The sequence below is a fragment of the Pantherophis guttatus genome, chromosome 4 (genome assembly GCF_059756535.1).
Source record: "Pantherophis guttatus breed Tessera chromosome 4, ASM5975653v1, whole genome shotgun sequence".
Taxonomy (NCBI): Eukaryota; Metazoa; Chordata; class Lepidosauria; order Squamata; family Colubridae; genus Pantherophis; species Pantherophis guttatus.
Window position 1 is genome coordinate 26,845,599 of NC_142066.1, and position 24,727 is coordinate 26,870,325.

The 24,727-nt window shown below is 40.0% G+C and overlaps 2 protein-coding genes and 1 long non-coding RNA gene across 14 annotated transcripts in view; 2 read left to right on the top strand and 1 right to left on the bottom strand.

The window, feature by feature from the left end:
- Nucleotides 1-10,054: 10,054 nt before the first annotated feature.
- On the bottom strand, nt 10,055-18,777 carry LOC117666769 (uncharacterized). Of its 6 annotated transcripts, none has more exons than XR_009622863.2 (3): nt 18,694-18,777; nt 13,834-13,985; nt 10,055-13,010 (listed from the first exon to the last, which is right to left on the bottom strand). It is a non-coding gene; the product is annotated as an uncharacterized LOC117666769 (long non-coding RNA). The 6 variants fall into 6 exon arrangements; XR_015734189.1 differs by having other exon boundaries at nt 18,627-18,744; XR_015734190.1 differs by lacking the exon at nt 18,694-18,777 and adding an exon at nt 15,249-18,157.
- Nucleotides 12,847-14,573, top strand: TMEM219 (transmembrane protein 219). The gene is made up of 5 exons (XM_034419690.3): nt 12,847-13,005; nt 13,562-13,775; nt 13,872-13,980; nt 14,057-14,168; nt 14,282-14,573. Exons 1-5 carry the CDS (start codon nt 12,847-12,849, stop codon nt 14,408-14,410), a joined length of 723 nt encoding a protein of 240 aa, XP_034275581.1. The 3' UTR covers nt 14,411-14,573.
- The window catches only part of TAOK2 (TAO kinase 2), a 45,624-nt gene continuing 38,522 nt past the window's right edge, over nt 17,626-24,727 (top strand). For 3 of the 7 annotated variants that reach the window (XM_087893870.1, XM_087893872.1, XM_034419675.3), the window contains exon 1: nt 17,626-17,956. The gene's annotated coding sequence lies outside the window, so the exon portion shown is untranslated. Of the gene's footprint in view, nt 17,957-18,777; nt 19,801-24,727 lie in introns of those variants that run through there. The other 4 variants (XM_034419677.3, XM_034419674.3, XM_087893871.1 and 1 more) reach the window with 2 other exon arrangements.

Below are 24,727 nucleotides of genomic sequence, written 5' to 3' on the forward strand. Positions count from 1 at the left end.
TCTGGGAAAGGGGGCAGTGTTTCCAAGGAGAAAATCGTAAGCGCGGGACGCGCGTGCGTACTACTTAACATGCGCGCGTCTGCGTCACTTCAAAGCGACCTTCACTCGGACGATGACGACTACGGCGGCGCGCGGGAAGGTGTCATCTTCGCCCGTGGTCGAAAGTATCGAATAGGGTCGCCACGCCAAAAGAAGAGGAATCGGCGGCGTTGCTTCCTCTTAAAGAGACAGTAGCATCCTCCGACAAGCTGCGGCTTTGAAGGAAAAAGGGACGGGAGGTAAGACGAGGCCGTTGCTTTGATGCCCTTCGTGCTTTTTCCTCTTCTCCCGACAGCGTTTTTTTTCTCGACAGTAGGACTTTCGTTCAGTTGTCGGTTGCTAAGCACTGACAACTACAAGTTCTTTAGGATTTCAGTTTAGCTGTCGTAGACCGAGACAGCCCGTCGTTGAGTGGATTCCGCTCAAAGGTTTGCGTGCTTTGGGCGGCAGAGTTATTGGAGCGGGGTGGTATCGGGACAGGCTTTGAGACAAAACGGGCTCCAACGGCAGGACTTCACTGCTCGTGCCTAAATCTCGCCATACGGTTAGGCGAGAGGGCTGGGAAGGCTGTTTCCCCATGAATTTACTGGAGAGCTTTAGGTCGGGCATTTATTTCTCAGCAGGTCTTCCTCGGAGGCTTATTCGGAAAATAACAAGAGTCCATGACCTTCGCTGAGCCCAATGAGGAAAACTTATGCATAATAAGAAGAAAAAATTGATCACACGTGTAGCCAGCTTTGCATATAAGAACCAAATAACAATACAAACTTGTAACCCAAGCGTTTTCTGCATCCATACTATGGTTGCATCCCATGTAGTTTCATGAGTCATGAAAAAAAACTTTTATTTCATTTTCCCCTAATTTTTAGACATGCTCTTTTTTGAAAGGTCCTTGGTCCTTCTCTGAGCTTGCTTGTTTTCTTGCAGATGTTTCATTACCCTCACTAGGTAATGTTGCCTAGTGAGGGTAAGAAAACGTCTGCAAGAAAATAAGCAAACTCAGAGAAGGACCAAGGACCCCTCATCTCAACCCTGAGCTACAAATATTAACCTTTATTGATGCTCTTTTTTGTTCCTTCCTCCCATCACTGCACACCCACACGTAAATAAAACGTTCTAATGAACAGAAGTCTGATATAAGTAGAGTTTGGGAGTGGGGGCAAAATAATGACTTTCTTCCCTTTTCTCTCACACCATTTCCCTTGTTCATAATCAGCGGAATGTCTGCATTTTTTGTTGAATGTAAGCCATATCTCACTACCAATTCTAGCTTCCCATCTCAGAATTAATGTCCCTGATTATTATGACGCAGTTTTCCTCACACCAGCTATTCTTTACACCATTCCAGGCACAGAGTTGCACATAGACACACACACCTACACATGTATTAGTTTAATTATTCAAGCTCACACTCTTTGTTCCAGATAAAGACCTGGCTTCAGTTTTTAATAGCCTTTCTGAATGGTCGAGCAAATTACACAAGATTAGCAGATATAAGAAAATACTTGGCCTTAAATAATCTTTAAAAGACTAGTAACATTTTATTTGGACTAAAAGAATTGATGGGAAGGGGAACAATCTTCAAATTTTCAGGCTGAAATAGAGTCCAGAAGTGGTGGCGGGAGAGTATACTTCATCAAGATACAGCAATGTAGCTCAGATTGTTGCTCTATTAATATGGGGAAAATAATTTAACTGTATTTCATAAATATGAGCAAATATATTTATGAACTGTATCTTTTCCACTTAATACATCATTTAGTTTTGGTATTAAAACGTTTATATACTACTGCCTCTAGAGATCATTTAAACAAACACAGGTGACTTCATTTCTTTATTATCAAAACATTTTATAATTTTCTTACATGCTTCAACTTTATATAACATCTTGTTGTAATCAAACTTGGCAAGAAAGGTGGGATAAAAATAAATAATGCTCCCCAAAGCTTATACAACTGTTGTGATCCATATCCTGGGTTACAAAAAAATATGGCATGACAGTTTAAAATGTAGGAAAAAATACGTTTAAAAAAATGCTAAAGAATACTAGGTAGTCCTTGACTTAAGACCACAATTGAGCCCAAAATTTCTGTTGCTAAGCAAGACAGTTAAGAGAGTTTTGCACCCATTTTACGACTTTTCTTAACACAATTGTTAGACGAATCACTGGAATAACACAGTTGACAATCAATCTGATTTTGCTTGTCAATAAGTCAAAATGTGATCACATGACCTTGGGTCACTACAACTATCATAAATATGAACTAGTTGCCAAGCATCCAAATTTTGATCATGCGTCCATGGGGATGCTGCAATGATTGTGTGAAAAATGAATGTAAGTCACTTTTTTCAGTGCCATGGTAACTTTGAATAGGTATTAAATAAATGGTTTTAAGTTGAGAACTACCTGTAAAAACACAATCCGCAATTCCAATCTATGTAACAGCATTTCTGTAAACCCAATAAAAATGTTCTTTCTTTTCTTTTTTCTAATTAGAAAGCAACAGAATAGGGGTCTCAAACTCAAATGAATGCAGCCACATTACATAAAATATCCTAAAGAGAAGGCTAAATTCATAAACATGCAAAAATGCAACAGGTACTGAATCTTTAAAATTATTAATCCAGTTATAATGTAATAATAAAAAAATGATTGATAAAAACAAAGTATGTTGCATCAAAAATATTGTATCGCCATGACTACAATCTCCAATCTGTTTACTCTTTTACATCTCAGTGCAGTTGTTTCTGTTTACCTCCCTGGTGCTAACCAGCATAGACAAATGACAGCATCATTGCAATGTTCCCTCCGTAATCCTGTATGGTCATCACATGCCAGCACAGTGAGCCACACAAAACGAAAGCAGCAGGCCAGGACAATGACAGTGAAGAACAACAGCCTGCTGTGGTAGGATTTGGGCTTTGGCAGCCCATTAAATTACTGAGCTGTTATGGGTTGCACATGACGAGAGCCGGGTGGGAGAGGCCCTAATAATGTCTTTTATTTTTGAGCAGTAACAGGTTATAGGGGGAAAAACCTAGGTTTCAAGCCTCTGCACCAATTATAGGGTAATGTTGGAAAAGCCCATGTAACCTGCAACGAAGTGGCATAGTTGATATTACCCACGATGGAGGAATGGTTGGGGAAGATGATAGAATGTCTGAGATGGCTAAATTGACTTCTTTGATGAGAAAAAAGACAATATCTGTGTTTATTGTTGACTGAAAAGCCTTTTTAGGCTTTTGGCGTGAAATAGAAAAATGAACTTAAAATCTATGACCTTGGTGATTAGACAAAATAGGTTACAAAAAGAGTCATGTAGCAACTCTGGAATGAGAGGTAAATTTCTAATTACAACTTCGGAAGGTACTTGTTTCTTTTTTATCTTTTATTTTTTCCCCTCGCCCTTTTAACTTTCTCCTTGATTTCCTTTCTTCTTCTTTTACTTTATATTAGTTTGTAGAGTGTTAGTTTTTTATCTTAAAAAAATCTTTAATAAAAATACCCTCTAAATAAGTGGTAGTTGATAAAACCTTCAAGCTGCATGCTATTAATTTTCTCAGCAAATAACACGATTCCCCAAAAATAAGACCTGTCTTATATTTTCTTTGAACCCTGAAATAAGCGCTTGGCCTTATTGCCATGCACTCAAAAGCCTGATTGGGCTTATTATCAGGGGATGTCTTATTTTGGGAGAAACAGGGTAGCTAATAGCCTGATTTAATAGTTTCTCTAGTTATTTTTTTAACAAAGTTATATAACAAGACAATTAATGTAGGGGACTTCTTAAGAGATAAACTATAAACCAGGTTCTTGATTTGATTTTGCCTGCAGGTAGTCCTCACCTTACGACCACAATTGAGCCCCAAATTTCTAAGTGAGACATTTGTTAAGTGAGTTTTGCCCCATGTTACGACCTTTCTCGCCACTATTAAGTGAATCACTGCAGTTAAGTTAGTAACACGGTTGTTAAGTGAATCTGGCTTCTCCATTGACTTTGCTTGTCAGAAGGTCACAAAAGGTGATCACTCTGGGACACTCCAATTGTCATAAATATGAACCAGTTGCGAAGCGTCTGAATTTTGATCATGTGACCATGGGGATGCTCAATGATTATAAGTGTGAAAAATGGTCATATCACTTTTTCAACGCCATTGTTACTTCAAACAGTTACTAAACAAGCTGTTGTAAGTCAAGGACTATCTGTATCATTGATTTATTAAAAAAATTTGCAAGCCACTGGTTCTTGGCCTCGGTATCTTTACTATTTAGATCACAAGAGTAAAGATTCCTATAATGATAAAGCTGTTTGTATGCCTGAAAGGACTATACAAAAAGGTATGTGCTGTTCAATTCATGCAACCTGGATGTTATAGCATCCATGATGCGCATTTATATGTAGCAAAGGTAGGAATATGCTAATAAGTCACACAACTAAATTAGGCATTTGAAAAGCTAAAAAGAGGGACTTTGTATTGAGAGGGACTCAGATTGATTAGAAAATGAGCTGTCCCAAGGAAATACAATTAAAATAATGTATTGAACAATGCCTAGTATGCCCTTAACATTTAAATCAAGACTACAGCCTTTTCTGGTTTCAAAGCTGCATTTTTCCCATTTGCTGCATTTTCATAAGGGTTGCCAAATAGCCAGGGGTGGGATTCTACCAGTTCGGACCAGTTCGGGGGAACCAATAGCTCCAACAATCAGCTGGGAACGAACCGGTTCGCCCCGACATTCAGATGGGCCCACTCGCCCGCGCTATTTTCCAATCTTTATCTTTTCAGCTGATTCGTGCGGTAGAGCAGATTGCCACACGAATCAGCTGTGTTACTAAGAAACCAGGAAGTGAAGATTTCTTGAAACTGCGCATGCACACGTGCCAGAAAATCAGTTGTTAAACCAGGAGGATCCTGCCACTACATACAGCGGTAGTGGGGCATCCCTTTTCCATCCTGCCAGATGGGCTGAGAATAGTTATGCTTTAGGAGATATTTGAAGATCGTATTGCTTGTAGGCTTAGAATTATAAATTCCTTACAGGTGGTCATCAATTTACACCATTTGTTAGCGACAGTTCAGTTACAAAGTTACTGAAAAAAGTGAATTACAACCAGTCCTTGCACTTATGACCATTACAGCTTCTCTACAGTCCCATGTTCAAAATTCAGGTGCTTAAGTGTGTTTATAACAGTTATGGAGTTGGGGGGGGGGGGTCATGTGATCACCATTTGCAACCTTCCCAGCCATCTTCCAGCAAGCAAAGTCAATGTGGAAAGCCAGATTCATTTACAACCACCTGATTCACGTAACAATGTGATTTGCTTAACAACTTTGGCAAAAAGGTAATAAAATCAGGCACAACTCACTTAGCAGATAGTTAAGTGTACTTAATTTGACTTATAACCACAATTGGGACTAAAATTTCTGCTGTTAAGCAAAGCACTTAATTCTGGTCCCAATTGTGGTTGTAAGTCAAGGACTACCTGTAGTGTTCCTGATTTAAACTGATCTGTCCCCATGTTTTCTATCCTTCCATTCTAGAATATATTTTATATTGCTCGGTTCAAATGGGATCAAGTGCCATTACGTAGCCATAATATATAGAGAGTGTCTGCACCTATATAGAATGTCTTTCCCTTATTGGGTTTGGCAGGCCTAGAATTTGTAGTTCGGCTATATTACTGCAGTTGTTTGTTAGATGTCATGGATTCAGCCATGCTAGCTCAGTCATGGTTTAGTGTGGAAAATATAATACGTTCGACTGAGAATTGGCCAGCTGAAATAATATTTGTAAAAAAAAAAGTGAAATATTTATGGAAAAGCCATATGTGACTCTGAAAGTTTAAAATATTTTTAAATGGAGAATGTGTGAGAACTGAACTTGGTGAAACTTGGTGAATGGTTGAACTTTTCTACTTTGTATTTTTTTAAAAAAAGACCTTCAAAATTGGATTATAAATATGACTCTTAGTGAACTAGAGCCAATTAGTTACAATGTGTTACCCTTAAATTCAACAGTGCCTATCCAAATGAAGTGCATTGGACTGCTTATGAGTGATTCCTGATTGATGATGTCATCTCTACCTTGACCAGGGGGGAAAGGTTTTCTGTCACAGCATCATCTCCTCCTGGACCTGCTGTTACTGTTAAAACTGGATAAATGGAGCAAGAGTGCTTGGCTCTTCTTGCTACTTGTATTCAAACCTCTCAATTGCTAGTGCAACAATGGATGTTGAACAGGCGTACTGTGATATTTGCCATAGCAAGGATTCTTCAGCGGAGGCGATTTCGACGGTCGGCTACAGTGCTGAGGCGTATTCTCTCAGCTAGTGTCCGTCGTAAGAGAGCCTTGTTACGGCTTCATCGCAATGCTATAGTCTCTGTGGTCACTATGGTGTACTCTTCTTCACCGGCACTGCATTATGAGCACGAGCTGATGGCCCTGTCTGAGCGATCACACTGGATGCTCCCCAGATGTAGTGAATGGTGGGAGCGAATGATTTCTTCGGAACAGGATGACAAGTGTTGGATTTCTTTATTCAGAATGTCACGCTCCACACTGATGTATATTGCTGAGGAGTTGCGTCCTGCCTTACAGCGTCGAGATACTGGCATGAGGTCACACATTCCTGTGGAGAAAAGGGTGGCCATGACCATTTGGAAACTTGCGCATCACGACAGTTACAAGACTGTCTCGGAGCTCTTTGGAGTGGGAATTTCATCAGCGTGCTCAATCTTTGAAGAAGTCTGTGAGGAAATAAATAGTAGACTCCTGGCCCAAACAATTTTTTTGGGCAATCCACAAGGTATTATGGAAGGCTTCAAGGATATGGGCTTTCCCAACTGCCTTGGTGCAATTGATGCAATCCATATCTCCATCCTCTGCCCTCCCTTCTCTGCTGACTCCTACATTAATTGCAAAGGCTTCTATTCAATGGTGTTGCAGGCTCTAGTAGATAGTAAATCTCGTTTCACTGATATTTATGTTGGGTTTCCAGAGAGATCCCATGATTCCCGCATCTTGCATAACTCTCCTTTTTTCAACAGCATGGATGAAGGCACATTTGGCCCACAAACTCCAGCAGTACTAGAAGGGATTTCAATGACTCCTGTTGTCATTGGAGATTATGCCTACCCACTTCGCCCCTGGCTAATGAAACCATATCCAGCACCAAAAACTGAGGCCCAAGAAAAATTCAACGATAGGCTTGCCAAATCCCGAATGTGTGTGGAGAGAGCTTTTGGGGTCTTGAGAGCTCGCTGGAGATGTTTGCAAATGAGACTGGACGTGAGAGAGAAGCTCATTCCTGTGGTCATATCTACATGCTGCATCTTACACAATATTTGTGAGATCAAAGGAGATGAGCTGCTAGAACCATTAGAAAGTCCTACAGCTGCTGATACCCAGAATGCTTCAGCCAGGCCAAGGATGCCACTGTCAGAAGCTGGACTTACAAAGAGAGCTTGCCAGATCAGGGCTGCATATTGTTCCTATTTTGAAAAAAACCCTCTCTAGAGCAGACACTTTTGTTCAAGTAATTTCAATGTGTGGCCTGATTATATAATGATAATAATATTGCTACACTGATGTATACTACAGACTAGCGGAATTTTTACATCAAAATAAAAAAATGCATATGAATAATCTATTGTATTATTATGTAAGATATCTGCTCCACTGTCACTCATTCCTTTGTCACTTTTCAGTTGAATGTTTAAAGCATTCTCTACAAGGATCTGCTCTTGAACAATGAACTATACCTTCAACTGGTATAGATTTAGCATCACATACAATTTTGGTGCTCTAAAATTTCTGTGTAATACCATTGCAGTGAAGCTTCTAATATATTTCTAGATGCAATTCAAAATGCTGGTTATCCCCTTTAAAGTTCTGCATGGCACAAGGCCAGATTACTTGTGATAGCATGATTTTGTGCTTGGTAAAATTTGGTATGATCCTGGGCATAGGGCAGGGTATGGTTTTAGCATCATTATGTCATAATGAGATATACAGAGGTTTAAAATCAAAAAAGACCTTTCATTCATGTCCCTTCTAGCCAAGCTAGTCCTATCGAAGAGGCACAATATGTTAATTGTGGGCCGCAGACCACATGGGTCTGTGGCCCAAAGCTGCAGTCCGCAGAACCAGAAAGGTTAGGGACTGCTGGCCTAATGGGATTCAAAGTGATCAGGCATTAGAGCTTAAAGATTCAGTGCCAAGTCACATGGACTGGAGTGAGATGAGTCTGTGACTTTGAGGAAGAAGAACACCTGAGAATGGTCAGATAAAGATGTCCCTCATCTACCTAGAAGGACTGAGTACCAAACTGTTATCTATGTAATCTATTAGCTGCTAGAATTCTATTCAAGCCCACCGAAAAGAATCCCAATAGTTTTAGATCCCTTGATGCTGGTGCCACAATTATCTTTTTTTTTTTTCACATATTCAAAAGCACACCAAATCATGATAAAAATCAGTTATATTTGGTCTCCAAAAGGCCAAGGTTTTCACTTCTAGGCGCAAATGTTCCCATTCAGTTTCTAAGTTATAACTTAGAGTCAGAACTCAAAAAATTCTTGTTCAAGTTCTAGGCTGGAACTTGTAAACTTGCAACCTTATCTGACTCCAGTGAAGAATTGGACCTTAAGAGATGATGTTGGCTATTTACAGGAGGTCCTCACCATGTTTATCAGGGCAAAGAGCAATGGGATGCTAGGGCAGAATGGAGTGATTAAAATTATCCATAGCTTGAATATCTTTGTTACTGTTTGGATAGCACTGACATCAAAGGGAGTATATAGAGCCAGCTATGGTGCCACCAGGGCCTAATTTGTCTTTGTTCTGTGGTCTTGAAAAGAATCATCTGAGTTGGTGGTTACCTGCTCTTGCAAATAGGTTGATCAAAGGGAAATCTCCACTTTTTTGTAGTTATAACTGGACCCATTTGTCCTGAAATATTTTGCTATTATCTGATATTCAGTGATCCCTTTATGTACCCTGTTGATATGAATAAGCATACATCCACTTGTCATTGATTCTTTGGCTTTTTGTAAAGATTCCTTGATCTGGTTCCACCCAGATTGTTTAGATAAACACTGTTAATTGTTTTATGTATTTGCACCAATATTTGCTACAACTAACTTGATATAAAAGGGCTTTCACGGCCTATATTATCCTCAACTTTGGCTGTTCATAAACAGTGACAGTTTGATGGGATTATAATTCCTGGATCATGTTTGACTGGCTCTCTGGCCAGATTGGCTGATATTAGCCATTAATGCAACAACTGATCTGCTTTACTTGACATCTTATGAGGTAGGCTCCTCTGTGGAATGGCCTGAATAGAACCAAGCTCATGGCATTGAATCCAGAGCTGCAACTCTTATCTTGCCAGTGTCATGGGGATTGGCCTCCCGGATATTAAGGCGTTCATCACCAGATGTACACAAGAGGAATAGTTTCTCTCATGTTGACAGTAATTCGCTGTAGCAGAACATATTTCAAGGGTATGAGTGTGCTCTTGATGAAATTAATTATGAAACTCCATTCCTGTAGGCATCGAAGTGGCAGTATTTGCTGTTCTTTCCATATAAGGAGATCTAATGAGATCACCCAGATGAATACATGTAAAAAATATGAATTCTGTGTTGCAAGAGTTTTCATAAATGCAGTACTGCACTCTGGGATTGAAAGGTCCAAATGGGAACATTTTAAACCAGAACTGGTTCTTCACTCAAAAATATGAAAAACTTCCAATAGGAAGAACTATTTAAGATGTTTAACTATTTAAAGCTGACAGATCCATGGCTGAAAAAGTCATCTCATGTTGATTTCAACCAATGTCTCAATTCTAAAACATTGGGACATGTTCAGATTCCAAGATTCAGGAGGCTTTCTCGGGTTTTTTCACTGTAAATGAGAGACATACTGGAAAAACTCTTATGTGCAGGGACATGCTGTATGGAGCAAACGTCCAATAAAGTGAGTTTTCTTCATTCTGAGCTGCTTCTCTTTCTTTCTGGAGATGAAGGAGAGGAATCTTTCTTTTCTTTTTCTAGCACATAGCCCAACTGAATACAGTAGTTTGTAAAAAAAAAAACCCATCTGTTTTTGCATGTGGTTTCCAGGTTTGCAACATTTTTGCAGTCTGCCTCCCCCCAACCGAATCATCATCTGAATGTTCACCTGACTGAAATCAATGAACAGGCCTCAGACATCTCACATACTTCTTTGCGGGAGATAATAATTGCTAATAGTATTTTCTTTTTTCTATTTTAAGTGCAATAAACATAGTAAAAAACCCCAAACCCCTAATATTGCTGAACACTGAAAAGCCCAAAGGTAAAGCACTTTTATATTTCCATTTGTCTTTCTGTCTCTGAAATATATCCTGTGTTCATTTTTTTCTGCATCTCTTTTATCCATGGCTATTAAGGTATTTCTTTCTTTATTTTTTACACAGGCACAAAAACAATTCTGAATAAGCAAAAGTTAGAGAAGAATAGGATTTCCTAGATGAGTTTTTTCCTCTGGAATGGTCTCTTTTCCCCTGAGCTGTTCCAGTATTTCCTATGTTTCAGCTCTAGGGACTTCCAATTAAAGTTCAGCTTGAGCTTCCATGTTCTATATGGGTGAATTAGAGCCAGCAGGAGCCTATTTTTTCTCAGGATCCTGAGTCATCATTGTTAGGCCTGCCTAGGCTAGCTCATAGCTCCATTCCTCAATATATACAGGCTAAGTCTCTTAGAGCAGAACATAACCAAAAAATGAGATGCTCACAAAATTAAAGTATGCGGTTTTATTAGAAAGAAAAGGAAATTAAGTTACAGCATCTAAGAAAATAGACATGTATAACTTGATCCTTATTATGTTGTAGTGGAGCCTATTGCCATCATTTTTTTCTGAGACTTAGTTTAATGATGCTAATTGCATATTTCATACTATAAAATGTTAATTTGTTTTTGTTCTGCAATATTTTGAAAGTATCCATTTTGATTTCCATGCTCAAAGAATTTCACCACAGTCTAAAGTAGTGTTCCCAGTTCCATTAACATTCTAACAATAGAGCGAAGGGGGATCGCCAAGATTTTTTAAGCTTCTGTAATAGTCATTGGAAAATTGCCATTGTTGGTACTGTCTAGACCTGGTCTGGCTTTTGGAGTGGCACTGCTCTTAGTGTCACCTGGTGTTTGTTCAGGCCCCTGGAAGGTAACTGCATCTGACATCACTTGGAGCCTAGTCCATCAGAACAGAAAGGCTGCCAGAGGGGCACAAAAAAATAATTTGGCTGTATTATAGAAGGCTCAGAGCCAGCCCTGCCACTTGCCTCCTTTTCTCTGATCCAATCTTCCATTATTCCCCATTTCTACTTGAGGAGGCTGATGGTCTCCAATTCTGAGCTATCAAGTAGTCTCTCCATTATAGCCTGTTTTCTATGCACTGATCATTTTGCTTGCTTGTTGGCAGCCCATAAGATGGAACCAAGAGAAATAATGCTGCTTCTTCTATTGGTAATATGCAGAGCTCAAGATTGAAAGGAGGAGTTTCCTCCTTGGGACAAGAAGTCTCTCTCTCTCATAGATAGATAGATAGATAGATAGATAGATAGATAGATAGATAGATAGATAGAGTATAAAGTATAAAGTATAAAGGAGTACTTTCTAATATTCTTCACCTTGTCCTGAAATTACGTATTACTCTTCTTTCTATAATCTCTCCTATCTAATCATCAAAACTATAAGTCACAATTTCATTTTTGTGCAAAACGTCCATAAGAGCTTCTAGTCAGCAATCAATGTAAATGTCTTTTCTATAATTGTTAACTTATCCATTTCAGCAAAGTGTGTCGACCTCACCAACCATTCCTCCAAACTGGGACAAAAAATCTTAAGTATTCTGCTTTCTAGGTAGAAAAAATCTTAAGTATTCTGTTTTCCTGTCCGTTTACTATTAACCATATGATAGATGCCTGAGAAGATTGTTTAATTTCCTATACTTGTGCTACTACCAGTTTGATAGAATATCTTTTGTAGTGAATTTTCAAATATGAATTTTTGTATCTTCATGTTCTAAGACAGGACATGATTTTGATGAAATTATAGTATCAGCTAGAATATCCAGTTCTCTACCTCCATAATTCCAGATGCTTTTTCCCAATTTCATATTGTAATCTGCTAACTTCAAATACAATATAAGATAATCAGATGCTGTCTTGAATATGAAAGTATCACAAAATTATGTTAGGTTAAATTACAAATTCTCTTACAAGCAGATTTATCTAGTTGGCATGGTGAAGAAAGTAGCTATTTTTAACTTCAATAGACATGTTTTCAAATAGAGAGAATTAGACATTTTAAAAATCAGTGGGCAGAAATATGCAACCTTTTTCTTTGATTATGTAACTGGAGAATGCAGATTAGGAATCTTTCTTTAAATATTCCCATATCTGAATAAAAAATATAAAGAATCAGCTCCCCACTTCATGGCAATCATAATGGAAGCATAATCTTAAACAAGCAGCCTTCCTTTGTACTTTTTGAGTGTATAATCCCATGAAAGATTTTCACCAGTTTAAATTATCTAAGCAATAATGAAATTAAATGAATAGATTTATTTACATTCATATTTTGACTTTTGAAATTAGAAAAGCTGAAAAACAGTACCATACAAAAATGAAAGATTCATGTTATCAGTCCCTTTTCCATTTTTCTGGCTATTCTAGTAGTCTCTCCTGGAAATGTTTTAGTTTCTTCTAGAGCTAGGATGATACTACATCCTTCTTACCCTCACCTCTAGGGCTTACCATGGTCATCTGCTCCCTACTGGCCTCCCTGCGTATCTGCCTGGAACGACATCCACCTCTGGTCTCCTTCTTCTTCTGCCTCCTTTCATTGGCTGTTGCCTTTGTTGGTTTTGCTGTCTACATCCAGTCACACGATATTCATAATCCTGATGTCAAAGAGGTGAGCTACAGATAAGAAATTTAAATAAAAACTTAGACCAGAACATGACATGAAATTGGATTTCAATTGTTAAGAGAAGACAGCAGAAAAAAACTTAGGAAGGATAAAGGAAAAACAGTAATGGAGACACTATTTTTCCCTTGCTGTTTTCTAGGTGTAGGTCGATTCTCTCTAATGAAGTTGTACTTTCCGACTGATTGGCTACAATCCTATTTCTCTATTATTGTCTTTCAGTTTATAGATAAATTACAATTTAAAAAATTAAAATAGATGTTTTTCTCCAAAAGTAAGGACCTTCAAAATTCAGATATTTTGTTGTACTACTTGAGGCAGAGAAAGTAAAAAAAAAAAAAAATGCAAAAATTTAAATTCAAGTTTTAGCTGTTGCTATCTACAATTCAGAAATCCTCATTGTATTATGTACCTCTATTCTGAATAACAATTAACAAAGGATTTTAAAGGTGAAGTTATATGGAGTTGGATAGATATTTTAAGGGAAAAAGCAAAAAAAATGAGAATAGAAGCAACACTTATTCTGTTTTCCCTTATATCTAAGGATTGGGATTCTCTGCTGAAATCTCTTGCACATTTAATGTTCTGTATCACAAATAAAACTCAGGGAAATGTCGTATCACTTTCTTCAACTGCTGAACCTCCTACAACTGTATCTATCATGGTTGGCTTGACCTTTGATGTTCACAATGGCACAGATCTTCCCAATGATACACATTTAGGTCTGACCATCAGTGGGACAAAATTGGGTTTCAGAGGTGAGTGACCACCAAATCTATTTCAGTATTTTCTCAAGAATTCTGACTCCTTGCTCACCTTCTCTTGACATTTCCTTCCATTAACTCCATCCACAGGTCCAGATGCTCAGAAATCAATTCATCTCTTAGCTGTTATCACAAATTCATTATCCCGTGAGAATTGCCTTAGGATCACTGCACCTTCATCCTTTCTCCCCAAGACCAGGTGAGCTAACAAGAAGGGGCATTGTTACAAACAATGTTTCTTTACCCATTAATGTAATATTCCATTTTGTTCCCAGAAAGCCACCAAAATGTGTAATAGGGAAACAAAGCATGACTTTGGAAATGCCAAGGATTTGCTATCAATCACGTTATCAAACTAATCCTGCCCTATCCAGCATGCTAGATCAGGTAGGTAGGTAGATATGGGCAGTGGTGTTGTGGGCAATATCTGAACGCTAAAACTGGTTTGCTCCACAATATATGGATGGAAGATGATTCACTATCATTTCTTCTACTCTCAGGCGGACCGTGCCCTTTGCAGCCAGCGCCTCCTTATGACCAGTGCTTTCCTTCTCTGCCTCTGTGCCATGCTGTGTTGTGCAGCTGGCCTATATTATCGTCTCCCCAAAAACAAATGGGGCCAAATCTAAGTGGATCAAGCCAGTGCTATTCATTCTACATTCCAGAATACTCAGGTGTCCTCCTTTCTATAAACAGCTATACTATGTAAAATTCATTATTTTTGGTTGGTGCACTGCTATTTTGGCTCACAAAAGATATGATAAACGACTTATTAAATACAAAAAATTGTAATTTCTTCGTATTTTAACTGGCTATTCAACCAATACAAATTGCCTAATATATTTATTATATATTACAGGACTTGAGCTATATATCAAATAGTATAATTAACCTAAATTAATGTTCGTCACTAAAATTTCCACTATTAGGAATAATTATCTACATAATACTGGATTTCATGATTAAATATAAATTGCATCAAGCAATGTGCAAACAAGAAATCCTAATATTCCCTCAAAGTTTGGTTGTTTTCAGTAACTATATGGTAGTTTAACATCTAGAAGAAAGCCTCAATTAAATTGGAGAAAGGATAGGATTGCAAACCTGTACTTTCATTTATTTAAATTGTATTCATATTGCTTATTTCCAGTTTTAACGTAAACATAACATCCGGTACCAATATTGTTAATGTGTAATAAATATATAAGCAGGCAATGAATATAAAAATGAAAATCAGAGAACAATAATTGGAAACTTTAAACTTTTTCAGCATCTTTTTTAAAGGTGGAAATTAGTTTAGTGAATTTTCCACAAGGAGAAAACACCCGCTATGGTACTATACCAAGAAAGATCTATAGGCAGTCCTTGGATTAATTTACATTCATTCAGCAACTGTTCAAAATTACGGCACAGCTGAACAAATGACACTTACACCTGATCCCCAAAGTTACAAAGCCATTCCAGTACCTGTGCGATGATCAACATTTGGGAGCTTGGTAGCTGATTCACACAACAGCAGGGGCACTTCAATTCCTCCCACCATCTCTGTATTTTTGGCTGTCCTGCATAGCAGCACTCCTTAGCAGCATAACTGAGCTGGAGAAGCTGGGGCCTTCAGCAGGGTGCCATTGTCCTCGAGCCTCTACTTCAGCCCCAGTGCTGTTGAGAGGGACAGCTCAACCCTGTCCTGCAATCAGCCACCACAGCACAAAGCCTTCACTATCCTATACTCCACAGGCCTTACCACACCTACCCGATCTTAGCCGTCTTCCTCCAGCTGCTAACAAGACACGCCTGGTCTTATACAAGGCAACTACTAGTCACACCAAGACCCTCATGGCATTCAATTAGTATGTTCTGTTCCTATGATGTTTCAGAAGGCTTCAGTTTTCCAAAAGCTTTCCAAAGCACTGGAGAACAAGGTGCATTATTTGGAAAATAGCAGGCACACAGTTCTTACAAGGCCTCAGCTTTCCTTGGGAAGATGGCCTGGCACAGGCAACAGCTGCCTCACATGCTTGGGGCCCAGGTGTGTGATGACAGCCAGCTCTGCTTAAGACCCCAGATATCTACTTCAGTCCCAGTTGCAACTAGCACAGCCACTGAGGAATGCTGCTCTGCAGGTCAGTCAAAAGGGCAGAAGGGAGTGACTGGCTAGACTTTAAGAAGAGGCAGTCCCTTACTTTACCAAGGTTCAGGGTCAGGAGAGACAAAGCCAGGAATTACTTGGATTGGGGAGTCTTCACCTAATGACAGATGAAATGTGATTAATGATGGCAACAGAGTGCTAAATTTGCCATCACTAAGTGATACAGTCTGATGATGTTTTACCTAACAACTGCATTGCTTAGCAATGGAAATTCCTCTCCAATTACTGCCATAATTCAGGAACTATCTGTATCTCAACTACTGCCAGCTTACCTTATCCAAGAACAGTACCTAAAGGAGACTCTTAACATACGAATAAAATATAAATATTTCTTTGCTACCCTTTCTATCAATACGATTTTTCCAAAAAGCACAAAGTTCCAGTTTTAGTGCATCTTCAAAGAATAGGTAAAATCATCCAGTGTAAATATTTGATATACCTGAGTAACTTCTTGCTTTCAATGAGATCAACAGGTAAAATACTTGTATACTAATTTATTACAGGTAGTCCTCAATTTATGACCATTCATTTAACAACCAAAGTTATGAGGTCCCAATTTGGGTCATTAAGTCAAGGGCCACCTGTACATAGATCATCCTTTATGTCTGAGTAGCTGCTTATACATAATCCAGTGATGTGTTTGACAGAATTAAGAACTTGCAGCAAAAAAACCTGACTACAGATAGTCCTTGAGTTATAACAGTTCATTAGTGACCATTTGAAGTTATAACTGCACTGAAAAAAGTGACTTTTGACAAATTTCACACTTACGATTATTGCAGCATCTCCAGGGTCATATGATTTTAAAACCTTCTGACTAGCAAAGTCAATGGGGAAGCCAGATTCACTTAATAACCATGTTACTAATTTAACAACTGAAGTGCTTCATTAACAAATGTGGCAAAAAAAATTGTAAAATGGGGCAAAATCTCACTCAACAAATTTTTCAGCAACATAAATGTTGGGCTCAATTATGGTTGTAAATTGAGGACTACCTGTATTCATTTTTAATTAATATGCTAAATCTAGCTACAACTGCACATGCTTACTGCTGCCCCATGAGCATTGCTGGAGTAATAGCAAAAATTGCAAAGGGTAAAAACTACACCTATCTAATCTACAGTATGAACATTGTACCTTAATTTTTCATGGTGTTGCAGTTTGTTTCCCATCTATGGTACCCAGCAATACTTTCCTTAGCTGTATGTTTCCCAGGCCCCCGTTTTAACGGAATAACAGAGTTGGAAGGGACTTTGTAGGCCATCTAATCCAATCACACCCCCCCCCAAGCAGGAGGCCCTACCTACACCATTTCTGACAGATGGCAGTCCAGTCTCTTCTTGAGAGCTCAATTGTCCATTGTTGCCTTTCTCAATTATTCTACCTAGTACTTCAAGCTGCAGTATACTTCCCTAATCGTTTTAAGCAATCTGCTGTAATTTTTTTAACTAAAGCTCTATAATTTGCTCTCCCCACCCTCCTCCCCCCGTTTCATGTCAGAACTTGCAGTCACTTTTGACCCACATTCTGGACTCCCTTGTTCCTTTAGCCTCTTTCCCTTCAAAGGCCACGTGTAAGATCTCGGGCACTCCCTCAACATGACCCAAGTGCAACTTAACCAAAGAACTCCTTTTCCTCACGGAAGGCGGGCTGGACGCGAAACCCTCGCAGTTAGCCCAGCCAATCCGGGTCAACGACGTCATCGGGATAAACAATCCCAGGTCGGCCGTTGCAGGCCGGCCTCGGCGGTGTTAGCTAGGCCAATTCATGTGATTCGGGGGGGCGGGAGGGGGGGAAAGGTGACGCGCTTCTTTCAAAACTGTGGTGGCTTTCCGTCATCTAACCCGATGTACGGTTGTTAGCGTGCTCTACCACCTTTTCGTCAGCTGCTTGGAATTTGATATTTTCGCCTCAAGACGAGCGAGTAGCCTAACTTCACCTCCCTCGTGTTGACAAGAAAGGAAGAGGCCCGTCCGGCACGGGCCTGAATCACGCCGGCCTCAAAGGCGTTAAAACTGCACATGAGGTGAGGGGAATAAGGGCGCTGAGAAGACTATAAGAGATTGCGATTCCCGTGACGGGGAGGCTCGAGCTCCGCCCTCTGCCCGAGAGTTCCAGGGCGCGCATGCACCCAAGCCCCCTGCAGTGACGGTTTAACTGTCGCCCAGCGCGCCCTTTATTTCCCCTCTTTGAACAGCTGTCATTGCTCGTCCCCCGCCAATTCTCTGCGCGCGCGCGCCAACCAACATCTTTCTAAATCTTGCCCCAGTAACTGCTGAGCGACGGAAGCTCCGCCCCTAACTACATCGGCCTACCAATCAAATCCCACGCCCTTCCATAGTGCCCCAATCAAAGTACACTTGAGGGCACGCGGGCATCCCAATCTGACTTCTTTCATTGCAGGGCCGTTATTTCCCCCCCTCCCCTCAGCCAACTAAGATGTCGATCTTGTATGCACTTGCCCTTCCTGATGTTTCTCGTCCAATCCCATTCTTAGGGCAAATTTCAAGATCCCTCCCCTCGCTTTACATATTGTCAGTGTAAACGTGTCCCCGCCCACTAACGCTAAGACAATCCAATGAAGCCGGGCCTTGTTCCTTTCCCTCTTTTACTGCGCGTGCGCTGCGCTCCATTCAGTAATGCCGTCCTACAATTGCTCAAGGCACGCTCCTCGCCCCATAGTTCGCGCTACTCACCTTTTTCTCAAGAATGACCCGAGCGGGACGCATGCGCACAGTTACCCCACCAAAACGTTTTACGCACCAGCCTGCTTTAGGTTCGGCACGATGTTCGCCGCTTATTCCCGGCTTTGGCGCATGCGAGTTTTCACGGGCTCCCGCCCCTGACGCATCGCGCCTGTGCGCTCTTCCTCGGCGCCCCCACCTTCCCTGTACGCATGCGCCTGACGTTTTCTCTGCCTTGGTTCCGGTCTTGCTCCTGCCTTGGGCGCCATCTTGGATTTGGGGACAACTGGAGTGAGAGAGAGGGAGGGAGCAGACGGAGGAACCCGAAGAGGCAAGAGAGAGGGGAGGGGGGGCCGGATAGAGTCAGGCCCCCCACCCCCACAGCACCCTCCCCTGTAGAGACTCCCTCCCTTTTCCCATTCTTCCATCCCCACCCCCCAATTCCCTGGCTCTGAAAGGATCTCTTTGCCTTTTACAGGGACCACTCCACCCCCGCCCACCTGACCTCTCATTCCTTTTTGTTCCCCCTCCCCCGCCCCGCCGGTTTCCCTTCGAGACCTCTTGTCAATCTCCTTTTGCAGGGTCCTGCAATTCTCCTCCTCGCCCGTTATCTGTGGGTCCCTTAGAACCTCATCTGTAAACATCTGTAGGCAGCCGCCAACAGCTGGAAGGGACTGCAGCATCCTATGAAGCCCATGCCCCCTTTCCCTCGCAGCCCATCCCTTGGTCTCTTGCAAAGCCAGCTACTGGGCTGATAGCGATTGTCTTCTTCCCCCACCCCCACCCTTCTAATTTGGGATTTTTCTCTCCCTCTCCCTACCCCTGAATTACAGCCATTGCAGAAGGGCCCTAGACTCTTGTTGCATCCTTTTACAGGGCTACCTCCATTGCGTTCCCGGTTCCCCAGCCCCTTGCATGTCTTCACTTCTGCAGGACAATTTTTTCCTACCCAAACAAGAGGGAGGGAAGGAGAGGTTCGGAGGGGGGCTGTTGTAGATACCCTATGCTTCCCACCCAGAGGCCTTCCTTTTCCAGGGGAACCACTGACAGTTCCCTCTAAACCCGCTTCCTTGATTGGAGGAAGTAGGAAAAGAGGGAGGTAGTTGGGGGTACTCTCCCCACCCCCATTGTCTTGGAGCTGGAGCCGCAAGGGGAAGAATATCTAGGCAGCTGCGGAGACTTACAGGTGAGACCCAAGCACGCAGATAAGGGGAGAGTGGGGGCGGGGAAGGGGAGAAGGGTATTTTTGTGGGATGGGAAGGCCGGGCAATGGGGAGAGAAGGAAATGTTTAGAGAACAAAGAGATTGTATTGCACCAGTTAAGGAAAACAATCTGCTTTTCTTTCTGTCTGCTCTTATCTTCCTTCTCCTATAATTGTCCTTCCAAATAAGTCAGAAATCGTATTGTCTCGGTTGGGAAACATATTCTGTTTCCTCTTCATGTTTTTTTTCCTCCTCTTTGAAGGCTTTGCCTAGGCAAGAGACGAATGAAGAGTTCTGTTTTCCAGAGCTTGAGGTCTGGGCCTAACATCTTCCTGCAGGGGGAAGAAGGATCCAGTTTTTCATCCCAGGTCCTCCATGTATAGTCAGCCCTCCCTTAAAATTCCCTCTCAGGTTTTCTTTCCTTTGGAACTCAGGATCAGGGAACCTAGGAAATTATCTGTCTAGTCTCTTAGACTTTTTCCTCCTTGGACTAGTCAGAGGCCTTAACTCTTGTACTGGTTTTAATGTATCAGAGGTATTATATGCCCTTAGATATTCCTATAATGACAGATTTTGGGAAGTTAGCATCAGTGAGGTATGTAACAATGAGGAGGACCTTTTTGGATCCCTTAAAAACCGTTAAATTTTGTTCTTTCTGAATGATGATGGTCATATTCATACTGCTATTTAAAGAAGTTAGCTTAATTATGAAGAGAAGTCGGGCTTAATGTATAAATTTACCATTCCCAGTCCCTAATTATTTAGCAGATAGAAGTGTATTAATAATACTATAATATTTATAAAAGAAAACCAGGTCCATGGGCACAGAAATCCAACTTCACATTCATTCATATACTCATTACTTAGCTTTCGTTGGTTTCCATTTTAATGTTTAAAAATTGTTTAATGTTTAATTCTGACTTTCATATATGAAGCATTAGAGCAATAAAATGCTGTTTAGAGGTAGTATTTGTGTGTAACAGGATATGAAAAAGCAGTTACTTTTTCCAAAATGGAAATGGATGGTCTCTTCTCCACTGTCCTAATAAGATGAGTGCTGGTATCTTATACTAACTGAAATGGGACTTGTTCAGTTATCTAAGCTTTGTGTATAATTGTGCACATATTCTAAGATGACTAGCCACTATTTTATCAAGAACCATTGGTGAAAAGCATTAGGTTTTAGGGCTTCTTTCTTTATGGATTATATTCCTCGACCCTGGAGAGATCTAGAGTTTTTTGCTCAAGAGAGTTGCATGGTGTTGGGACATGGTGCTCACATTAAAAATTGGAAAGAAAGCCAGGTATAACAGTTTTGTCTCCTGAGATACACGCAGTAAAAAATTTGTTTTAAATGTCTTGTTTTAGGGATGATTTTGTGTATCATGTTCTTGTCAAAACAAGTAACTTTTTGCAAGCTGTGTAAGGCTTGTGCCAATGTTGCCTACATCTGTTTTAATGACAGCATTGTTTATTATCTAGAAAGAAACATACAATTTATATGTCTGCTGGTTGCTGGAGTCTCTTCAGATTTCTTGTCCACTAGCCTCTAACCTATGGTTAGCTATTTTGTTGTTGTTGTGAGTTTTGTGCACCTTTGAAAATAAATTCCTCAAAGTTACTGACTTACCTTTGTTTTTTAATGTAGTAATTTTTGTTTTATCAGCAGCCCACAACCGTTGTTTCCCTGGAGATATTTTTTATCTCATTTTCGCTTAGACAGAATTTTGGCATATTGAGATCAAATAAGCATGTTGGTACATTTATGCCCAACTGTGAATGATTAGTTCACCATGCTAATAGGAATTGCTAAATAACAGGAAATGGCCATGTTTTAATTAGTGTTTTGTCTCAATTTGAATTTCTAGATTATTGATCTCTCGACAAGCTAAAATTTTAAATGAAGATTTATTGTTATCTTAAGATTCTTGCTTGTTGAAAGAATTTTAAACCAGGGATTTTGGATCCAAGGAAAGAGTAGACTAACTACTAATATGGTTTCCTGGTTTGTTTATCTCCAACCCTGGTAGGCAGATCCAAACAAAGAGCTGGATCAGAATTCTAGTTAACTAGCTGGTAATTCTAATTTCTTTATGAATGACAGTGTTGGGTTGCTCCTGGTTCGGTCCGGTTCTGTAGAACCGGTAGAACAGCGAGCACGAGCATGCGCTCCCGCTGCAAACTGGTAGTAAAGGTAAGTGGAACCCACCCCTGATGAATGGGATACTATTTCATAAAAAAATAGTTTGTAAAGTCTAATTTATTTATTTTTTTTAAGATGATACCTTGTGGCAGAGAATTTCCTCTGGATTTTCACATTAAGAAAAGACAAATGTAGAAAATTCTTATTTTTGAGCCAAATGATAGTCTTGTGCCTGAGAAGAAAGCTCATCTACCCTTCTGGATAGCAGAAGTTGAAATTTGAAAGAGAAGAATTGCTTGGTGTGTTGTGACTGGGTTCACCTCAGTTTTGCACAGCTTCCATGGTGTGCTGTAAGCTGACAAATACGAAACATCTTTAATAAGCTGAATTTCTTTATTTAGATATTGCAAATTTTAGAATCATATTTGACACCTGAATAAATAAATTACATGCTTTGTAATGTCTGAAAAAACAGGTATGGAAACTTCACCCGTTGACAGAACTTTTAGATCTTTCTTTCTTTATTATAAGTTCCTTTTAGATGTAAGTGAAAAATGGAAGTGCTTTCCAGAATATCCAACGCTTCTCTTTATTTTTTACACTTTAATTCCTGTTTTGGTGAGTTCTATATTATATCTGTCTCATGACTGCAGCACATTTTCCCTTTCCAGTTTCTCAGTGCTACATTTAAGAAATGGAGCAGTTTATGCAAAAAGCTAGTTTCCTTGCCAGTGAAATAAAATAGTAGTTTGGGCATTTATTAGAATTGGAAGGATCTCACCTATCATTTCTTAATATAGTTTTCTTACGGCTGCAGCAAAATCTCTGAAAATGACTGCAGTGTGTTCCCAAAGCATTATTTTTATCACATGCTGTTGTAGTAGAATACAACCCCTAGGGGTTGCTCCTGAGTTACCCACAGGTGCCTCAGTAAGCACTTTCTTCTTCCAATTCAGAAAGTCTTAATAATATACTGTAAGTGAAGTGGGGGGGAAGGGGGGGGAACATCTTTGGCATAAAAGCTCTTTGAACCTTTGACACACAAAAAAAAACCCAGTGCAGGGTAATTGGGGGAAGGGGACATCTAGGGTACAATCTTGTGTCTGCTACTGAACCTCTTGGGAATCACATTTGAATAATTACGTAGAGAATAATGTTGTAGGGGGAGCAGAAGACAGAAACAGTAGTAACATCTAACATATGCCTTATTGGATATTTCTGTCCCAAGGCCCAATTTCAAGCATTTGATGCAGCAGCCATCCTGGCTCTAAAACAGGTCTGAATCTCAGAAGCCCCTGGTGGCCCATTGCCTAAGAATGCTAGGTCTACTACTGTGAGTTCCCTGATAGCAGAAAGGTAGAGTTTATATGTGAGAGCTATAAATAAAAGCGCCTTTTTTAAAAATGAGCTTGAAAGCAAGAGCTTTTTAACTTTTATAGTTCCAATGGAAAGCTTGCAAGAAAGCACCAAAATAGGCAGGGTACCAAAACATGAAAGCAATGAATGGGCAGCCATATTGAAGTTCAGCTGCTATCCTGCAAGAGTATTTAGAAATCTCACCCAATGAGTATTTAAATATTATTTAAATTTGAAAGGGTATGAACGGGTCTGTGTAAATAGGCCAGCATTTCTCTTAATTGATTCAGCAGCTTAAGCCAGGGTGTCACATTATAATCAAGGATAGGTGACATCTATTATAAGAAAGATCTGTCCAGTACCATTACATTGGATCAGTCTAAGATCATTACAACCCAGTTTTTTTTAATCGGCTTTTTTAAACAGTCATTATATTGGTGGCCAGTATACAAAGAACAATACAGGTGGTCCTCGACTTGTGACCATTAGTTGAGCGGCTATTTTAAGTTTATGCTGGCACTGACAAAAATGTCTTTACACTTATGACCATTGCAGTGCCCTTGCAGTCATGTAAGTGCAATCTGGCCCCTTGGCAACCAGCTCACATTTACGTCCATTGCAGCGTCCTACATTCACTGGATCACCATTTGCCACCTTCCCGGCTGGTTTCTGGCAAAGTCAATGGGAGAAGCCAGATTTGCTTAAAACTGCAGCAAAAAATATCATAAAATCAGGTGTGTTAGCACACTGCTTAGCGGCAGAAGTTCCAGTCCCAGCTGTCATAAATTGAGGATTGCTTGTAGATAATTTTTGAAGATGGCAAGCAAAAATAACTGTTGATGGCTTTAGAACTCTTATTAGTTTTCCTGATTTTGTCTTTAAAGAATACAAATGTACTGCTGCTATAGTGTAGTTCTATTACAGAAACCAGCGTCAAGCAACAGATGTTTGTGAGTCTGCTTCTTCCTTCTTTGATTGAGGTGGCTCTTCTTTCGTTTCTCCATCTCCGACATAGTCAGCTCTAGCTTTTGCACAACAGAACATTGTCACTTATTTTCCACGTAATTTCTCCTAGGATTTCCATCAATTCTCCCATTTTATCCTGCTTTAGTGGCCAAAGATTAACATTTTCAAAGTGATCAGAATAAACCTAGAAAAATTAAGAGGTCTTTATGCATATTATAGACCACTGAGAGACGACTGGTATTTCCCATCTTCCACAAATTATATTACCTAGAAACAAAGAAACTCTTCTTGTGGAGTGGGGAAAGATATGGAGCCATTACAAATGTAGATTAGTGTACAGTATACTTTTGTTTCTTTGTCTTGCACAAATTGACTTCTTTATCCTACTCATCATGTATGACACAATTTCCAGCCACAAACATTGAGATCCTCTTTACCAGTGTTT

Bases quoted from the DNA above. Each gene is read 5' to 3' on its own strand.
- TMEM219 (XM_034419690.3), top strand. From the start codon at position 12,847: ATGGTCATCTGCTCCCTACTGGCCTCCCTGCGTATCTGCCTGGAACGA. The intron at 13,006-13,561 runs GTGAGCTACAGA...CTTATATCTAAG, and splicing joins ATAATCCTGATGTCAAAGAG to GATTGGGATTCTCTGCTGAA. The intron at 13,776-13,871 runs GTGAGTGACCAC...CTCCATCCACAG, and splicing joins GACAAAATTGGGTTTCAGAG to GTCCAGATGCTCAGAAATCA.